Source organism: Somniosus microcephalus, unplaced genomic scaffold (genome assembly GCF_052327205.1).
Source record: "Somniosus microcephalus isolate GS21.2 unplaced genomic scaffold, FLI_Smic_1.0 unresolved_chr1, whole genome shotgun sequence".
NCBI lineage: Eukaryota > Metazoa > Chordata > Chondrichthyes > Squaliformes > Somniosidae > Somniosus > Somniosus microcephalus.
In genome coordinates this window covers 106810449-106827147 of record NW_028225179.1, presented here as the reverse complement: position 1 = coordinate 106827147, position 16699 = coordinate 106810449, and the positions used below count along the sequence as shown (strand labels likewise).

The window sequence follows — 16699 nt, the reverse complement described above, 5'->3', positions numbered from 1 at the left end:
CCATGGGCGGAGTCGGAGGTGGTCAGCCCAGGTATAACAGCGCGACAAGAGGCGACCTCGTATAGTGATACAACAGTGAGAACAGTGATAACAATACAACAGTGATAACTATAGTGTAACGATAGTGAACGATAAAAGTGGTTTACCACATTCACCCCTTGTTTAGATTTGAGTCCGGCGGGGTGAAGTGTTCTGGTATGTCAGTCTGTCCGGAGGCCTCGTAAGCCTCTCCGATCGTCGCAGCAGCGGTGCTGCATTATCCGGTGTTAATGCTGGTGTCTGCGTGGTCGGCGAAGGCTCGTGGGGTTCCGGCATGCCGTCTACCTGGGCTGGAATTGGGGGGGTGGTGGGGGGGGGTAAAGGTGGTGTCTCCGGAGTGCCCGAGGGTGCGAGGTCTCGTAAGGAGACAGTGTCCTCCCGCCCGTCTGGGTAAGCCACGTAGGCGTACTGGGGGTTGGCGTGCAGTAGGTTCACCCTCTCGACCAGGGGGTCCGTTTTATGGGCCCTCACGTGCTTTCGCAGCAAGACGGGCCCCGGAGAGGTCAGCCAGGTTGGTAGAGTGGTTCCCGTAGTCGACTTCCTGGGGAAAACAAACATTCGTTCATGGGGGGTGGCGTTAACGGCAGTGCAAAGTAGTGACCGGATGGAGTGCAGCGCTGTCGGGAGGACTTCCTGCCAGCGGGAGGTTGGGAGGCCCTTAGACTTTAAGGCTAAGAGGACGGCCTTCCATACCGTCGCGTTCTCTCTTTCCACCTGGCCGTTCCCTCGGGGGTTGTAGCTGGTGGTCCTACTTGCTGCAATACCTCTCGCTAGTAGGAACTGACGGAGTTCCTCGCTCATGAAGGAGGAGCCCCGGTCACTATGTATATAGTTCGGGAACCCGAACAAGGCGAAGAGGTCATTCAGGCACTTGATGACCGTGGTACTGGTCATGTCTGGGCAGGGGAAGGCAAAAGGGAAACGGGAGTACTCATCAACGATGTTGAGGAAGTACACATTGCGGTCAGATGACGGTAGAGGCCCCTTAAAGTCAATGCTCAGGCGCTCGAAGGGGCGGGTGGCCTTGATCAGGCTTGCTCTGTCCGGCCTATAGAAGTGCGGTTTGCACTCGGCGCAGGTCTGGCAGTTCCTGGTCATGGTCCTGACCTCCTCGATGGAGTAGGTCAGGTTGCGGGCCTTAATGAAATGGTAAAGTCTGGTGACCCCGGGGTGGCAGAGGTCGTTGTGGAGGGTCTGAAGTCTATCAATATGCGCGCTGGCGCATGTAATTCGTGAAAGAGCATCAGGGGGTTCGTTCAGCTTACCTGGCCGGTACAGGATATCATAATCGTAGGTGGATAGCTCGATTCTCCACCTCAAGATCTTGTCATTCTTGATTTTGCCCCTCAGCTTGTTATTAAACATGAAAGCAACCGAACGTTGGTCGGTGAGGAGGGTAAATCGTTTGCCTGCCAGGTAATGCCTCCAGCGCCGTACCGCCTCCACAATTGCCTGGGCTTCCTTCTCGACTGACGAGTGTCGGATCTCAGGGCCCTGTAGGGTCCTTGAGAAGAAGGCCACCGGCCTCCCCTCCTGGTTAAGGGTAGCGGCTAGGGCGAAGTCGGATGCATCGCTCTCCACTTGGAAGGGGATGGACTCATCCACTGCGTGCATTGTGGCCTTGGCTATGTCTCCCTTGATGAGGGAGAAGGCCGCGCACGCTTCCTCCGTGAGGGGGAAGGATGTGGACTTCATGAGGGGTCTGGCTTTGTCCGCATAATTGGGCATAGTAGGCGAAGAGCCCCAGGGTCCTCTTAAGTGCCTTAGGGCAGTGGGGGAGGGGTAGCTGTAGCTCCATGAGGGGGCGCATTCTTTCGGGGTCGGGGCCGATGAGTCCGTTCTCTACTACACAGCCAAGGATGGCAAGGCGCGAGGTGTTAAACACACATTTCTCCTTATTGTAGGTGAGGTTCAGCCGTTGGGCCGTACGGAGGAATTTCTCCAGATTCACGTCATGGTCCTGCCGGTCGCGGCCGCAGATGGTGACGTTATCTAGATAGGGGAATGTGGCCTGCAGTCCGTTCTGGTCAACCATCCGGTCCATCTCCCTTTGGAAGACCGAGACCCCGTTGGTGACACCGAAGGGGACCCTAAGGAAGTGGTATAGGCGCCCATTCGCCTCGAAGGCGGTGTACTGGCGGTCCTCGGGGTGGATAGGGAGTTGGTGGTAGGCCGACTTAAGGTCGATGGTCGAGAATACGCGGTATTGTGCAATCTGATTGACCATGTCAGATATGCGGGGAAGGGGGTATGCGTCCAGCTGGGTGTATCTGTTTATGGTCTGGCTGTAGTCGATGACCAGGCGATTTTTATCGCCGGTCTTAACGACCACGACCTGGGCACGCCAGGGGCTGTTGCTCCCCTCGATAATGCCCTCTTTCAGGAGGCGCCGCACCTCAGAGCTAATGAAGGCTCTGTCCCCAGCGCTGTACCGCCTGCTCTTGGTAGCGACGGGTTTGCAGTCGGGGGTGAGGTTAGCGAACAGGGAAGGTGGCGGCACCTTGAGGGTGGATAGGCTGCAGGTGTTACGCGGTGGGCGGTTTAACATTCGCTGGTTGTCGACTATGAGTGGGGGGAGGGGTCCACCGTATGCTAGGGTTACACTTTGGAGGTGGGATTGGAAGGCCAGCCCTAGTAGGACGGCAGCGCAGAGCTGGGGGAGGACGAGGAGTTTAAAATTTTTATACTCCGTACCCTTAACCGACAAGGTCACAACACAGTAGCCGCTAATGTCCGTGGCGTGGGACCTCGATGCCATCGAGATTCGGTTGCGCGTTGGCAGGACAGGGAGGGAGTAGTGGCTCACCGTGTCTGGGTGGATGAAGCTCTCCGTGCTTCCTCTGTCGAACAGGCAGATCGTGGCGTGGCCGTTTACTTTGATGTCCATCATCGACTTGGACAGGTGGTGCGGGCGGGCTTGATCCAGAGTGACGGAGGCTAGTGTGTAGGTAAGCGAGTCGTTGTCGTCTGCGGGCGAGGCGGTCGTCGGGTCCGGAGGCCCGGTGGCAGTCGGGCGTGGTGGGTAAAATGGCGTCTCCCACGAGGTAGGACAAAATGGCGGAGAAGATGGCTGCTCCCATAACTCACATGAGGCACTATTGGGGTCGGTTGCCTTGATCAAAGATGGCCGCCCCCATGACTCACATGTGGGGATGCTGGCCTCAGTTGCCTTGAAAGAAGATGGCCGCCCCCACAGTTCGCATGAGGCACTGCTGGCCTCTGAAGATCCGCTCCTGCAGGCCTTAGAGACGTGGCCTTTCTTCCTGCAGGTTGAGCAGGTAGAGTTCCTGGCTGGGCAGCGCGACCTCGGGTGCTTCTCCTGGCCGCAAAAGAAGCAGCCGGCGGCCCGATCGCGGGTGCCCGATGTCGGAGCCGGTACCGGGGGTGGCGGTCCCGGTCGGGTCCGGGACGCCGACGCTGTGGTAGGTCCCGGGGGCGGCGCTGCGAAGGGTATTGCGGTAGGGGTCGGGCCCGAGTCCCAGGGTCACGAGCAGTACCTGGAAAACGCCTCCTGGTCCTGATGGGCCACCTCTAGGGAGAGAGCGAGGGCTTCAGCTTTGTCCAGGTCGAGGTCTTTAGCTTCAAGCAGTCTTTGCCGTGAGTAGTCGGACCGTAGGCCTTTCACAAAGGCATCGCGGATATTATCTTCCGTATTTTCAACAGCCGTCACCGCTTTAAAGTCACAGTTCCTGCCGAGTGCTTTTAGCGCCCGTAAAAATTCAGCTACAGACTCTCCTGGCTGTTGCGGGCGGGATCTTAGGAGGTGCCTGGTGTACATGTAATTTACCGGGCTCCGGTACTGCTGTTTCAGTAGGTTGATAGCGGCCTCGTATGTAGTCATGTCCTGGATGAGTGCGTATACTCTCGGGCTCGCTTGGGCGTTCAGAACTCTTAGTTTGGATCTCTGAGGGACGCCGGATTCTTCCAGGTAGGATTCGAAGCAGCCCAGCCAGTGTTTGAAGTCGAGGGCTGAGTTTGCTGCCTGTGGGTTTAGATCCAGGTACGGTGGTTTGAGGGCTTGCAGCCAAGCCGGCTGGTGTGGCTGGTGTAGCCCGGTGTCTGAAAGCTGCTGTGGCTGTGCTTCTGGGAGGGCTTCTGGCTGGCCAGTAGTAGACATCTTTAAAATTTAGTCAATAAAATTGATATACCTATCAATTCGTCCAATAAAAAGCGACGAGTTAGGAACGTAACTAAAGGTTTTTATTGACTAAATAACAGAGCCCACCCTCGTGGGTGATCGGGTCCAACAAGGAGGAATACCAGCCAGTCGACTACCTTTATACCTGGGCAGGTAGGTGGAGCCATGGGCGGAGTCGGAGGTGGTCAGCCCAGGTATAACAGCGCGACAAGAGGCGACCTCGTATAGTGATACAACAGTGAGAACAGTGATAACAATACAACAGTGATAACTATAGTGTAACGATAGTGAATGATAAAAGTGGTTTACCACAAGTGTTCAGCACCATTCACAACTCCTCAGATAATGAAGCAGTCCATGCCCGCATACAACAAGACCTAGACGATGTTTAGGCTTGGGCTGATAAGTGGCAGGTAATATTTGCATCACAGAAGTGCCAGGCAATGACTATCTCCGATTATCTCCGCCCCTTGACATTCAACGGCATTACCATTGCCGAATCTCCCACCATCAACATCCTGGGGGTCACCATTGACCAGGAACTTAACTGGACCAGCCACATAAATACTGTGGCAACAAGAGCAGGTCAGAGGTTAGGTATTCTGCAGCGAGTGTCTCACTTCTTGACTCCCCAAAGCCTTTCCACCATCTACAAGGCAAGTAAGGAGTGTGATGGAATACTCTCCACTTGCCTGGATGAGTGCAGCTCCAACAACACTCAAGAAGCTCGACACCATCCAGGACAAAGCAGCCCGCTTAATTGGCACCCCATCTACCACCTTAAACATTCACTCCCTCCACCACCGGTGCACCGTGGCTGCAGCGTGTTCCATCTACAAGATGCACTGCAGCAACTCGCCAAGGTTTCTTCAGCAGCACCTCCCAAACCCGCGACCTCTTCCACCTAGAAGGACAAGGGCAGCAGGTGCATGGAAACACCACCTCCTCCAAGTTCCCCTCAAAGTCACACACCATCCTGACTTAGAAGTATATCGCCGTTCCTTCGTCGTCGCTGGGTCAAAATCCTGGAACTCCCTCCCTATCAGCACTGTGGGAGCACCTTCACCACATGGACTGCAGCGGTTCAAGAAGGCGGCTCACCACCACCTTCTCAAGGGCAACTAGGGATGGGCAATAAATACTGGCCTTACCAGTGTCGCCCACATCCCATAAACGAATTTTAAAAAACTGCTGCTCAATTATTGTAATGTACAGGAAACTTTGTGCTATCCGGCACCGACGGGACCGAGCTGTTGCCGTCCCATCAAAACTGCCGGACAAACCAGCGCTAATGTTAAAACATACGGAGCTTTTGAGCTCCGTATCTAGCAACAAACCCTGTTGCTTAGCAACAGCTTCTAAACAGTCAGCCGTACATTGCAAGCATCTATGTAGCTAAGCAACAGCTTCAGCGAGACCTTGCAGAGCCTGACTGGTGAAAAAAAGGCAACGAAAAGAAAAAAAACCTAACGAAACAGCTCCTGATTTTTGCCGGTGGATCGAGCATTCCGGACAGTTAACCTCCGGATAAACCAAAGTTTCCTGTATTAAGCCTTCCTTGTGCTGAATAAACTTTAATCACTGTCCCCAATACGGGTCAACCTCGAATCATTTGGAACCAAGGGTCCCTCTGGGATCTTACACCTGGCAGTTTGAGAATTTGAATTCAGTTTTTCTGGAAATAAAAAGCTGGTGACTATGGAATTACGGAATTGTTGTAAAACCCCAACTTATTGGCTGATGTGAAGCATAAACACCAGCGTGGACCAGTCAGGCCGAATGGCCTGTTTCTGTGCTGTACATTCTACATAATGCACTTTAGGGAAGGGAAACTGCCAATCTTACTGGGTCTGGCCAATGGGATTGATTCTTAGCTGCTGTCTGTTGTCAGGACAACTAGGGATGGGCAATAAATACTGGCCTTGGCAGTGATGCCAACATCCCAAGAATGATTATAAAAGTCAACCTTCTGTTGGCTTTAAACAATTCTATTAACATAAGAAACAGGAGCAGGAGTAGGCCATTCAGCCCCTCGAGCCTGCTCCACCATTCAATAAGATCATGGCTGAACTGTTACCTCCTGCCCCATCCCCATATCCCTTGATTCCCCTAGTATCCAAAAATCTATCAATCTCAGTATTGAATATACTCAACGACTGAGCAGCCACAGCCCTCTGGGGTAGAAATCTGCAAAGATTCACCACCCTCCGAGTGAAGAAATTTCTCCACATCTCAGTCCTAAATGGCCGACCCCTTATCCTGAGACTGTGACCCCCTAGTTCTAAATGTTCCATTTAGTGGTATATATGGTTAGTGATTCACCGGAAATAATAACTATTGAGAAAGCTCGCCAGTTATTGTGGGAAAGATATGTCGTTGGAGAGCTCGACTGATTTTGGGTCTGAAACAACATTGAAACTGATTTGGTCTCCATCCTAATTATACTTTACCTAACCCTGGAGCGACTGATTGGTAAGGCATTCTTCATTTGTCAGCGTTAACATCTATCACCATGAGCACAAAAAGGTACCAAAATTCCAGTAAAATTGTTATAAAGGGAAATATCACTTCTGTCTCCTGTTAATATTTGATAACGTTTAATACTGGACTCTGCCACTAGCAATTAGCAATAGGTGCCTGATAGTGCATGGTAGGGTTACTGGACCAGTAATTCCGAGGTCTGAACTTAATGATTTGGTAGACCGTGAGTTCAAATCCCACAATGGCAGTTTGAGAATTCATACTTCAGTTAAAAAAATATGGTAATAAAAAGCTGGTATCAGTTAAAAGTCATCATAAAGCTGCTGGATTGTCATAAAAACCTAACTGGTTGATGAATGTTCTTTAGAGAATGAAACCAGCCATCCTTACCAAGTCTGGACTATATGTGACACCAGTCCCACTCCTTTCTTAACTGGCCTCTGAAGTGGCCTTGTTGGATCAAACTGCTATCAGCGGTTCAGGAAGAAGGCCTACCACTACCTTCTCAGCGCAACTAGGGATGAGCAACAAATGATGCCTATATTACGAGAACTAATTTTAATAATCAACTAAACTCTCAATTAATGCATTACCAGGGAATCTGTTTCAGTAACTGGAATATTAGCTATTTATGGTTCTGTTGTCATCCTAAATACTTTTTTGAAATTTCAGGATGGATTTACCTGTGGGTTGATCCCCACAAATGGATCTAATTGAGGCTCAGCAGACATTAACCACAGAGAGAAACCACTTAGGTTGGAGTCCATTATGCACAGTTTCGGTCTCCTTATTTAAGGAAGGAGATACTTGCCTTGGAGGCAGTGCAACAAAGGTGCACTAGATTGATTCCTGAGGTGAGAGGGCTGTCCTATGATGAGAGATTGTGTAGATTGGGCCGATACTCTCTGGAGTTTAGAAGAATGAGAGGTGATCTCATTGAAACATACAATATTGTGAAGGGGATTGACAGGGTAGATGCTGAGAGGTTGTTTCCCCTGGCTGCAGTGTCTAGAACTAGGGGGCATAGTCTCAGGATAAGGGGTCGGCCATTTAAGACTGAGATGAGAAGGAATTTCTTCACTCAGAGGGTTGTGAATCTTTGGAATTCTCTGCCCCAGAGGGCTGTGCATGCTGAGTCTTTGAGTATATTCAAGGCAGGGAAATAGATAGATTTTTGGACTCTAGGGGAATCAAGGGTTATGGAGATCGGGCAGGAAAGTGGAGTTGAGGTCGATGATCAGCCATGATCTATTGAATGGCGGAGCAGGCTCGAGGGGCCATATGGCCTACTCCTGCTTTTATTTCTTATGTCCTTATTAAGGAAGTAGTAGCAGGACATTTAGAAAATCATAATACAGTCAATCAGTGTCAGCATGGTTATATGAAAGAGAAATCATGCTTGAGGATGTAATGAGCAGGGTGGATCAAGGGGAACCAGTAGATGTAATGTATTTGGATTTCCAGAAGGCATTCAATAAGGTGCCACATAAAAGGTTACTGCAGAAGTTAAGAGCTCATGGGGTTGGGGGTAATATATTAGCATGGATAGAGGATTGGCTAACTAACAGAAAACAAAGAGTTGGGATAAATGTGTCATTTTCAGGTTGGCAAACTGTAACTAGTGGGGTGCCACAAGGATCAGTGTTGGGGCCTCAACTATTTACAATCTATATTAATGACTTGGATACTGTTCCCAAATTTGCTGATGATACAAATATTGGTGGGAAAGCAAGTTGTGAGTAGGACACAAAGAATCTGCAAAGGGATATAGATAGGTTAAGTGAGTGGGCAAAAATCTGGCAGATGGAGTATAATGTGGGAAAATGTGAGGTTATCCACTTTGGTAGGAAGAATAAAAAAGCAAATTATTATTTAAATGGAGAGACTACAGAATGCTGCGGTACCGAGGGATCTGGGTATCCTTGTACATGAAACACAAAGGCCTAGAAATTTGGGGCGCCAAGCTCGCCTGGACGCTGGAATTACTGCTGCGAACGGAGCCGTTGCGCCCGCCGGAAATTCAGTTTGAGCACCCCAAAAGGGACGCGGGGCGCTGCTCGAGGTGCCCCGCGTCCCTCTTGGGGGCGCTGAAACTGAATATCGCAGCACAACATGCCGCAGCGCCACACGCTGCAGCACGGCGTGCTGCGGTACTGCAGGCCTTCCTCCCCTTCTTAAGGCTAACGCCACCATTAGCGCCCCGCTAAATATCGCGGGAGGTGTGGCCAGTGGCGCTAAAGCCACTGAGTGCCCTCTTTAGGCGCTAACTGGTGGCGCAGCCCACCGAATTTCTAGGCCAAAAAGTTAGCATGCAGGTACAGCAAGTAATTAGGAAGGCAAATAGAATGTTGGCCTTTATTGCAAGGGGTATGGAGTATAAAAGTAGAGAAGTCTTGCTACAACTGTACAGGGCTTTGGTAAGACCACACCTGGAATACTGTGTGCAGATTTGGTCTCCTTATTTAAGGAGGGATATACTTGCATTGCAGGCAGTTCAGAGAAGGTTCACTCGGTTGATTCCTGGGATGAAGGGGTTGTCTTATGAGGAAAGATTGAGCAGGTTGGGCCTATACTCATTGGAGTTGAGCAGAATGAGAGGGGATCTTATTGAAACATATCAGATTCTGAGGGGAATTGACAGGGTGGATGCTGAGAGGATGTTTCCCCTAGTGGGGGTATCTAGAACTATGGGGCACAGTTTCAGAATAAGGGGTCGCCCAGTTAAAACGGAGATGAGGAGGAATTTCTTCTCTCAGAGGGTCGTGAATCTCTGGAATTCTCTTCCCCAGAGAGCTGTGGAGGCGGAGTCATTGAATATATTCAAGGTGGAGATAGACAGATATTTGAGCTACAGGGGAGTCAAGGGTTATTGGGAGCGGACGGGGCAGCACAGTGGCATAGTGGTTAGCACTGTTGCCTCACAGCGCCAGGGACCCGGGTTCGAATCCGGCCTCGGGCGACTGTCTGTGTGGAGTTTGCACATTCTCCCTGTGTTTGCGTGGGTTTCCTCCGGGTGCTCCGGTTTCCTCCCACAGTCCAAAGATGTGCAGGTTAGGTTGATTGGCTATGATAAATTGACCCTTAGTGTTAGGGGGATTAAATACGTGGGGTTACGGGGATAGGGTGGGATATGTGTTGGTGAAGGGGTTACGGGGATCGGGTGGGATATGTGTCGGTGCAGGCTCGATGGGCTGAAATGGCCTCTATCTGCACTGTGGGGTTTCTGTGATTCTGTGAAAGTGGAGTTGAGGCCAAGATCAGATCAGCCATGATCTTATTGAATGGCGGAGCAGGCTCGAGGGGCCGAATGGCCTACTCCTGCTCCTATTTCTTATGTTATGTTATGGAGCTCCGCTAACAGGGGGTTTGGCTGGGCAGGAACTTCCGCCCGGAAACTGTCGGGGTTCAATTTAACATGTTAACGCAGCGGAGCTTACCTCATTGGGACGGTGATGCTACTTGCAGGACACCACTTCAGCATTTGTACCTGAAGATTGGGGCTCCCAGTTAGGTGGACTGTGCCTTTAAATAGAGCGGGGGCAATTTTCACCTAACGTGCCTCTCGAGAAACTGACAGGATCGGGGGGCGACGCCTGGTTTTACCCCCCACCCCGCCCCAATTTTACTCTTCATCGGAGAGTAATATTGGGCAGGGTGTGAAATCGGCATTCCACCTCCTTCCGTGGGATTCCCGCCCTGCGCTTTAGTTTAACATTACACCTTTAAAGGGACAGCCTGCTTTTGAAATTTTTTATACTTTATTTCCTGGAGCGAACTCCTGATTGAAAGGAATGTGTGTGTTTCCTTTGGCAACACACTCGAGTTATTTCCTCAAAGGACTTTATTATTCTTTTCAGATACGACTTACCTTTTGTAAATTCGTGCTAACCGTCCGCAACTAACTCACGTCCGACTAAGTGACGATTCATTATATCCCGCATCACGGCTACGAGAAGTTTACCTAGCACTGACGTTTGTCTGAACGGTCCACAGTTATCTAGTTTACGCCCTTCTCCCTTCTTGATTAGAGATGTTGCATTACTTTAGGGAGGATGTCCAGGCCTTGGAGAGGATGCAGTAGAGATTTACTGGAATGGTACCAGGGATGAGGGACTTCAGTTACGTGCAGAGACTGGAGAAGCTGGGGTTGTTCTCCTTAGAGCAGAGAAGGTTAAGAGGAGATTTGATAGAGGTGTTCACAATCATGAATGGTTTTGAGAGGGTAAATAAGGAGAAACTGCTTCCAGTGGCAGAAGGGTTGGTAACCAGAGGACAGAGATTTAAGGTGATTGGCAAAAGAACCAGAGGTGACATGAGGAAACACTTTGTTACGCAGCGAGTTGTTGTGATCCGGAATGCGCTGCCTGAAAGGGCGGTGGAAGCAGATTCTATAGTAACTTTCAAAAGAGAATTGGATAAATACTTGAAGGGAAAAAATTTACAGGGCTATAGGGAAAGAGCAGGGGAGTGGGGCTAATTGGATAGGTCTGCTAAAGAGCCGGCACAGGCATGATGGGCCGAATGGCCTCCTTCTGTGCTGTGTCATTCTATGAAACCCTCCACTCCTTTCTCATAGAATCATAGAATGGTTGCAGCACGGAAGAAGGCCATTCGGCCCGTCAAACCCATGCCGGCTAACTGCAAGAGCACTTCAGCTAGTCCCAGTGCCCCTGCCATTTCCCTTACCCTGCAATTTCTTTTCCTTCAGGTACTTATCCAGCTCCCTTTTGAAAGCCATGATTGAGTCTGCCTCCATCACTCCTTTGGCACAACTTTTGTATTCAAATGTTAAACTTTTAGCTCCCCAAGAAGTCCAACATGAGGTGGGGTTCAGCACACTGAGGGGTAGACTTTGACTTTTTACTCTGTTGCACCAAATGACTCCCTAACTGATGGTGCCAACTAAGAGTGCATCAGCGAGAAGGATCCAAGGTGGGAGGAGGGCAACCAAACGTCGGGACTGCCTCAGTGTGTGGCTCAGTGGGTAGCACCTCTCACCTCTGAGTCAGAAGGTTGTGGGTTCAAGCCCCTCTCCAGAGAGCTGAGCACAAAACTCTAGGCTGACACTCCAGTGCAGTGCTGAGGGAGTGCTGCACTGTCGGAGGTGCCGACTTTCATGTGAGACATTAAACCGAGGCCCCGTCTGCCCCCTCAGGTGGACGTAAAAGATCCCATGGCCACTATTTCAAAAAAGAGCTGGGGAGTTCTCCCCGGTATCCTAGGCCAATATTTATCCCTCAATATTATTTCCCACATTACAACAGTGACTCCACTTCAAAAGTACTTCATTGGCTGTAAAGCGCTTTGAGATGTCTGGTGGCGGTGAAAGGCGCTATATAAATGCAAGTCTTCCTTTCTTTCAATCAACATCACTAAAAAAAAAACAGATTACTGTATCTGGTCATTATCACATTGCTGTTTGTGGGAGCTTGCTGTGCGCAAATTGGCTGCCACGTTTCCCGCATTACAACAGTGACTCCACTTCAAAAGTACTTCATTGGCTGTAAAGTGCTTTGAGACGTCCGGTGGCGGTGAAAGGCGCTATAGAAATGCAAGTCTTTCTTTCTATGCATTGGAAGCAGTTCAGAGGTTTACTAGACTAATACCTGGAATGGGCAGGTTGTCTTATGAGGAAAGGTTGGACAGGCTAGGCTTGTATCCGCCGGAGTTTAGAAGAGTAAGAGGTGACTTGATTGAAACATAGAAGATCCTGAGGGGCCTGGACAGGGTGGATGTGGAGAGGATGTTTCCTCTTGTGGGAGAATCTAGAACTAGGGGTCACTGTTTAAAAGTAAGCGGTTGCCCATTTAAGACAGAGATGAGGAAAAAAAATTCTCACCGAGGGTCATGAGTCTTTAGACCTCTCTTCCTCAGAGGGCGGTGGAAGCAGAGTCTTTGAATATTTTTAAGGCAGAGGTAGATAGATTCTTGATCAGCAAGGGGGGTGAACGGTTATCGGGGGTAGGGCTGGAATGTGCAGTAATCGGATCAGCCATGATCTTACTGAATGGCGGAGCAGGCTCGAGGGGCCGAGTGGCCGACTCCTGCTCCTAATTCATATGTTCGTATTGAATTTTTCACGTTCCCACATGACGCCACGCCTGCGCCAGCAGTGGTTCAGTCTCTGGCCGTGTCTTCCGACCTTCAGGTCCATGACTTTAATCACTAGTGGGTCGCCGGGTTACTGCCTGAAGGTCAGTACAATTTACAGAACACGACTTGCGGGTGAAACTGGACAAGGGCGCCGATGCGCACAGGCGGTATCGCATCGCCCGCCCGCTGTATGCCCCGCCCGAGATTTTGCTCCATTGTACTTCAATGGAAATGAATATCAAGCATGCAGTGCAAGGGCTTGTTTGCTGTGCCCTAGCCTGGTCCAATTTCACCCCTACAACATGTAATTGGAATTATATCTAGATGACATGTCGTGGTGGATTGTACACTTCCAGCAGCAAGTGAATCAGCGCCCTGCTCTTCCAATATAATGGTTACAAAGCCTGTGCAGTAAAACTTAAATCCGGACGGCCAATTTTTACCTCAGCCGCTTGTCGGCAAACTGAGGGTTCGGGTTTACTCTTGACTGAAGTCAAAGGAGTGTAATATCAGGCGTGGCGTTCTACCCGATCCCGTGAGTTTCCCCCCACCCCCCCCCTGGTCAATTAGGGATATTATTGACCCCCAGAAGGGATATCACTAATTGCACAAGGGTAGGACATTTAGGACTGAGATCAGGAGAAATTTCTTCACTCAGAGGGTGGTGAACCTGTGGAATTCTCTACCACAGAAGGCTGTGGAGGCCAAGCCATTGAATACATTTAAGAAGGAGATAGATAGATTTCTAGACACAAAAGGCATCAAGGGGTATGGGGAGAGAGCGGGATTATGGTATTGAGATAGAGGATCAGCCATGATCAGATTGAATGGCGGAGCAGGTTCGAAGGGCCGAATGGCCGACTCCTGCTCCTATTTTTCTATGTTTCTATGTTACAAAAGAGATAATTCCAGCCATTACCCGTTCTGAATGATGGTGTACGGCATTTTGTTTGAATTCAACACCGGTGCAGACACACAGCTCTCTGTGAAGACCTGCACTCCGACGTCATTGGTCTCCGCCTCCATCTGAATGTACAGTGTCCCGTTCAGTTCGGTTTGATAAGGGAATTGCAAAACGGGGTCATCGTAATTTACGGAGCGAAACAATCTAAAGGATACGTTATAGTGTCCGACGCGAACCAGGTGATTTGTCTGGAGCATGAAGCCCATCGTGACGCTCTCGTTCATCGACATCTCACACTTCAGCTCGATCTCTAGACGGTGAATGGGGGTGCGAGGGATGCTCCCGTAGATGGTATTTATATAAACGACCTTTCCGGATTCATTCTGCGACAATAAAGTATTTAAATCGTGGTAAATATGCAGTGAGCATAACATATCATTGTGGAAGGAAGATAATTGGGGTTATTAACAGCAACCTGCGAGGAGAACATTTTGAATCAAGTAACTGGCTAACACTGATTCTTGTTTTGGACCCACATGATGCTCGTTATCGTCCCTGTCCGCACAAGCTAATATCTTATTCCTCTCCTCTTCTAATTATCGGAAGGTCATGGGTCCAAGTCCCAAATCTAGGCTGACACTCCCAGTGCAGTGCTGAGGGAGCACTGCACTGTCAGAGGTGCCGTCTTTTGGATCTGATGTTAGACCGAGGCCCCGTCTGCTCTCTCGGGTGGACGTAAAAGATCCCACGGCCACTATTTGAAAAAGAGCAGGGCAGTTCTCCTCGGTGTCCTGGGCCAATATTTATCCCTCCTCCAACATTACTTAAAAACGGATTATCTGGCCATTAACAAAGAAAGACTTGCATTTATGTAGCGCCTTTCCGACCACCAGATATCTCAAAGCACTTTACAGCCAATGAAGTACTTTTGAAGTGGAGTCACTGTTGTCATGCGGGAAATTAGTCGCATTGTTGTTTGTGGGAGCTTGCTGTGCGCAGATTTGCTGCTGCGTTTCCTACATCACAACAATGGCTACACTTCAAAAAGTACTTCATTGACTGTAAAGTGCGTTGGGTCATCCTGAGGTCATGAAAGGCGCGATATAAATACAAGATCTTTGTTCCTTTCTTTGTAAATAAGTGAATTCTTATTTCAAGTACAGAAACGCAATGTCCTCAACTATCTCCCTGGTTGTGGCCTTCAATAAACTCGGCAGGCAGCACGATACTGAGCTCTCTTGCTCGCCCACAACAAGTTTGCTGATGATACAAAGCTAGGTGAGACAGTAAGCTGTGAGGAGAACATGAAGGGCTGGATTTTACCAGCCCTGAGGAGGCGGGTTTGGAGGTGGGACTACTGGCAAAATCAAACCCGCTCCCAACCCACCTCCAAACAATCTTCCCAGGAGACAGGTCCCCGATTTGCGCAAGGACCCAACTCCTAGCGACAGGAAGAGGAGTATAGGCACTTAACTGCCTGTTAACAGGACCAATCAGGGGAAAATAGCAGCTGTGCATCGGACATCGCTGGGGGCGGGACGATAATCCGGAAGGCAGCAGTCCCACCCCCAACTCATCTCGGCAGGTAAAATCCAGCCCAAAGAGTCTGCAAAGAGATATAGACAGACTAAGTGAGTGGGCAGCGAGGTGGCAGATCCAGTATAATGTAGGGAAATGTGAGGTTACTCACTTTGGTCGGAAGAATAGAAAGACAGAATATTTTTTAAATGGTGAGAAATTTTCAAATGTTGGTGTTCAGAGAGATTTGGGTGTCCTCATGCAAGAACACAGAAAGTTAGCATGCAGGTACAGCAAGCAATAAGGTAGACAAATGGCATGTTGACCTTTATTGCAAGGGGTTGGAGTATAAGAGTAAGGAAGTCTTGTTACAATTGTACAGGGCCTTGGTGAGACCACACCTGGAGTACTGTGCACATTTTTGGTCTCCTTATCTAAGGAAGGATATACTTGCCTTGGAGGCGGTGCAACAAAGGTTCACTAGATTGATTCCTGGGATGAGAGGGCTGTCCTTTGATGAGAGATTGTGTAGATTGGGCCTATACTCTCTGGAGTTTAGAAGAATGAGAGGTGATCTCATTGAAACATACAAGATTCTGAGGGGGATTGACAGGGTAGATGCTGAGAGGTTGTTTCCCCTGGCTGGGGTGTCTAGAACTAGGGGGCATGGTCTCAGGATAAGGGGTCGGTCTTTTAAGACTGAGATGAGGAGGAATTTCTTCACTCAGAGGGTTGTGAATCTTTGGAATTCTCTGCTCCAGAGGGCTGTGAATGCTGAGTCTTCGAGTGTATTCAAGGCTGAGATCGATAGATTTTTGGACTCTAGGGGAGTCAAGGGATATGGGGATCAGGCGGGAAAGTGGAGTTGAGGTCGATGATCAGCCATGATCTTATTGAATGGCGGAGCAGGCTCGAGGGGCCGTATGGCCGACCCCTACTCTTACTTCTTATGTTCTTATGTTCTTACATTCTTATGTACTATGCTGCCGCTTTCTGAAAGCTGAAGGGCACTTACTGTCACCTCTGTGGATAACCTGAGCAATCCACATTCTATTCAGAAATATGATAGTCAGCAATAAATCCAAGAGGGAATTCAGGAGAAACTTCTTTACTCAGAGACTGGGGCGAATGTGGAACACAGCGAGTAGTTGAGGCGAACAGCATAGGTGCATTTAAGGGGAAGCTAGATAAACACACGAGGGAGAAAGGGTGAGAAGGAGGATGAGATGAAGTAATTCAAGTGGAAGGGAGCTGGTATGGAGCATGAATATGGCCTGTTTCTGTGCTGTAAATTTGATGTAATTTGGTTCACGTCTGATGACCAATACCACGTGCGTGTCAAATCTTGCACACAACCGTGTGTTTCCCTCCTTCCATCTTGTGCCCTCCAGTGACCCAATAGCGGTAGCGTGACTATGTTCCACCCTTTGAATTTGAACAACTCCCCCAATGCGAACCCATTGAATTCAGTCTATGTCGTCTCAAAGTTTCACCCTCGCCAGGTCCGCCCGTTCTCCACCCTAGCT

At 49.6% G+C, this 16699-nt stretch overlaps 1 protein-coding gene across 1 annotated transcript in view; it reads right to left on the bottom strand.

The window, feature by feature from the left end:
* The window catches only part of LOC147095691 (uncharacterized), a 41295-nt gene that overhangs the window by 6781 nt on the left and 17815 nt on the right, over positions 1-16699 (bottom strand). The window contains exon 6 of the mRNA XM_085973691.1: positions 13671-14038. Coding sequence (XP_085829817.1) covers positions 13671-14038 — 368 coding nt within the window. The remainder of the gene's footprint in view (positions 1-13670; positions 14039-16699) is intronic.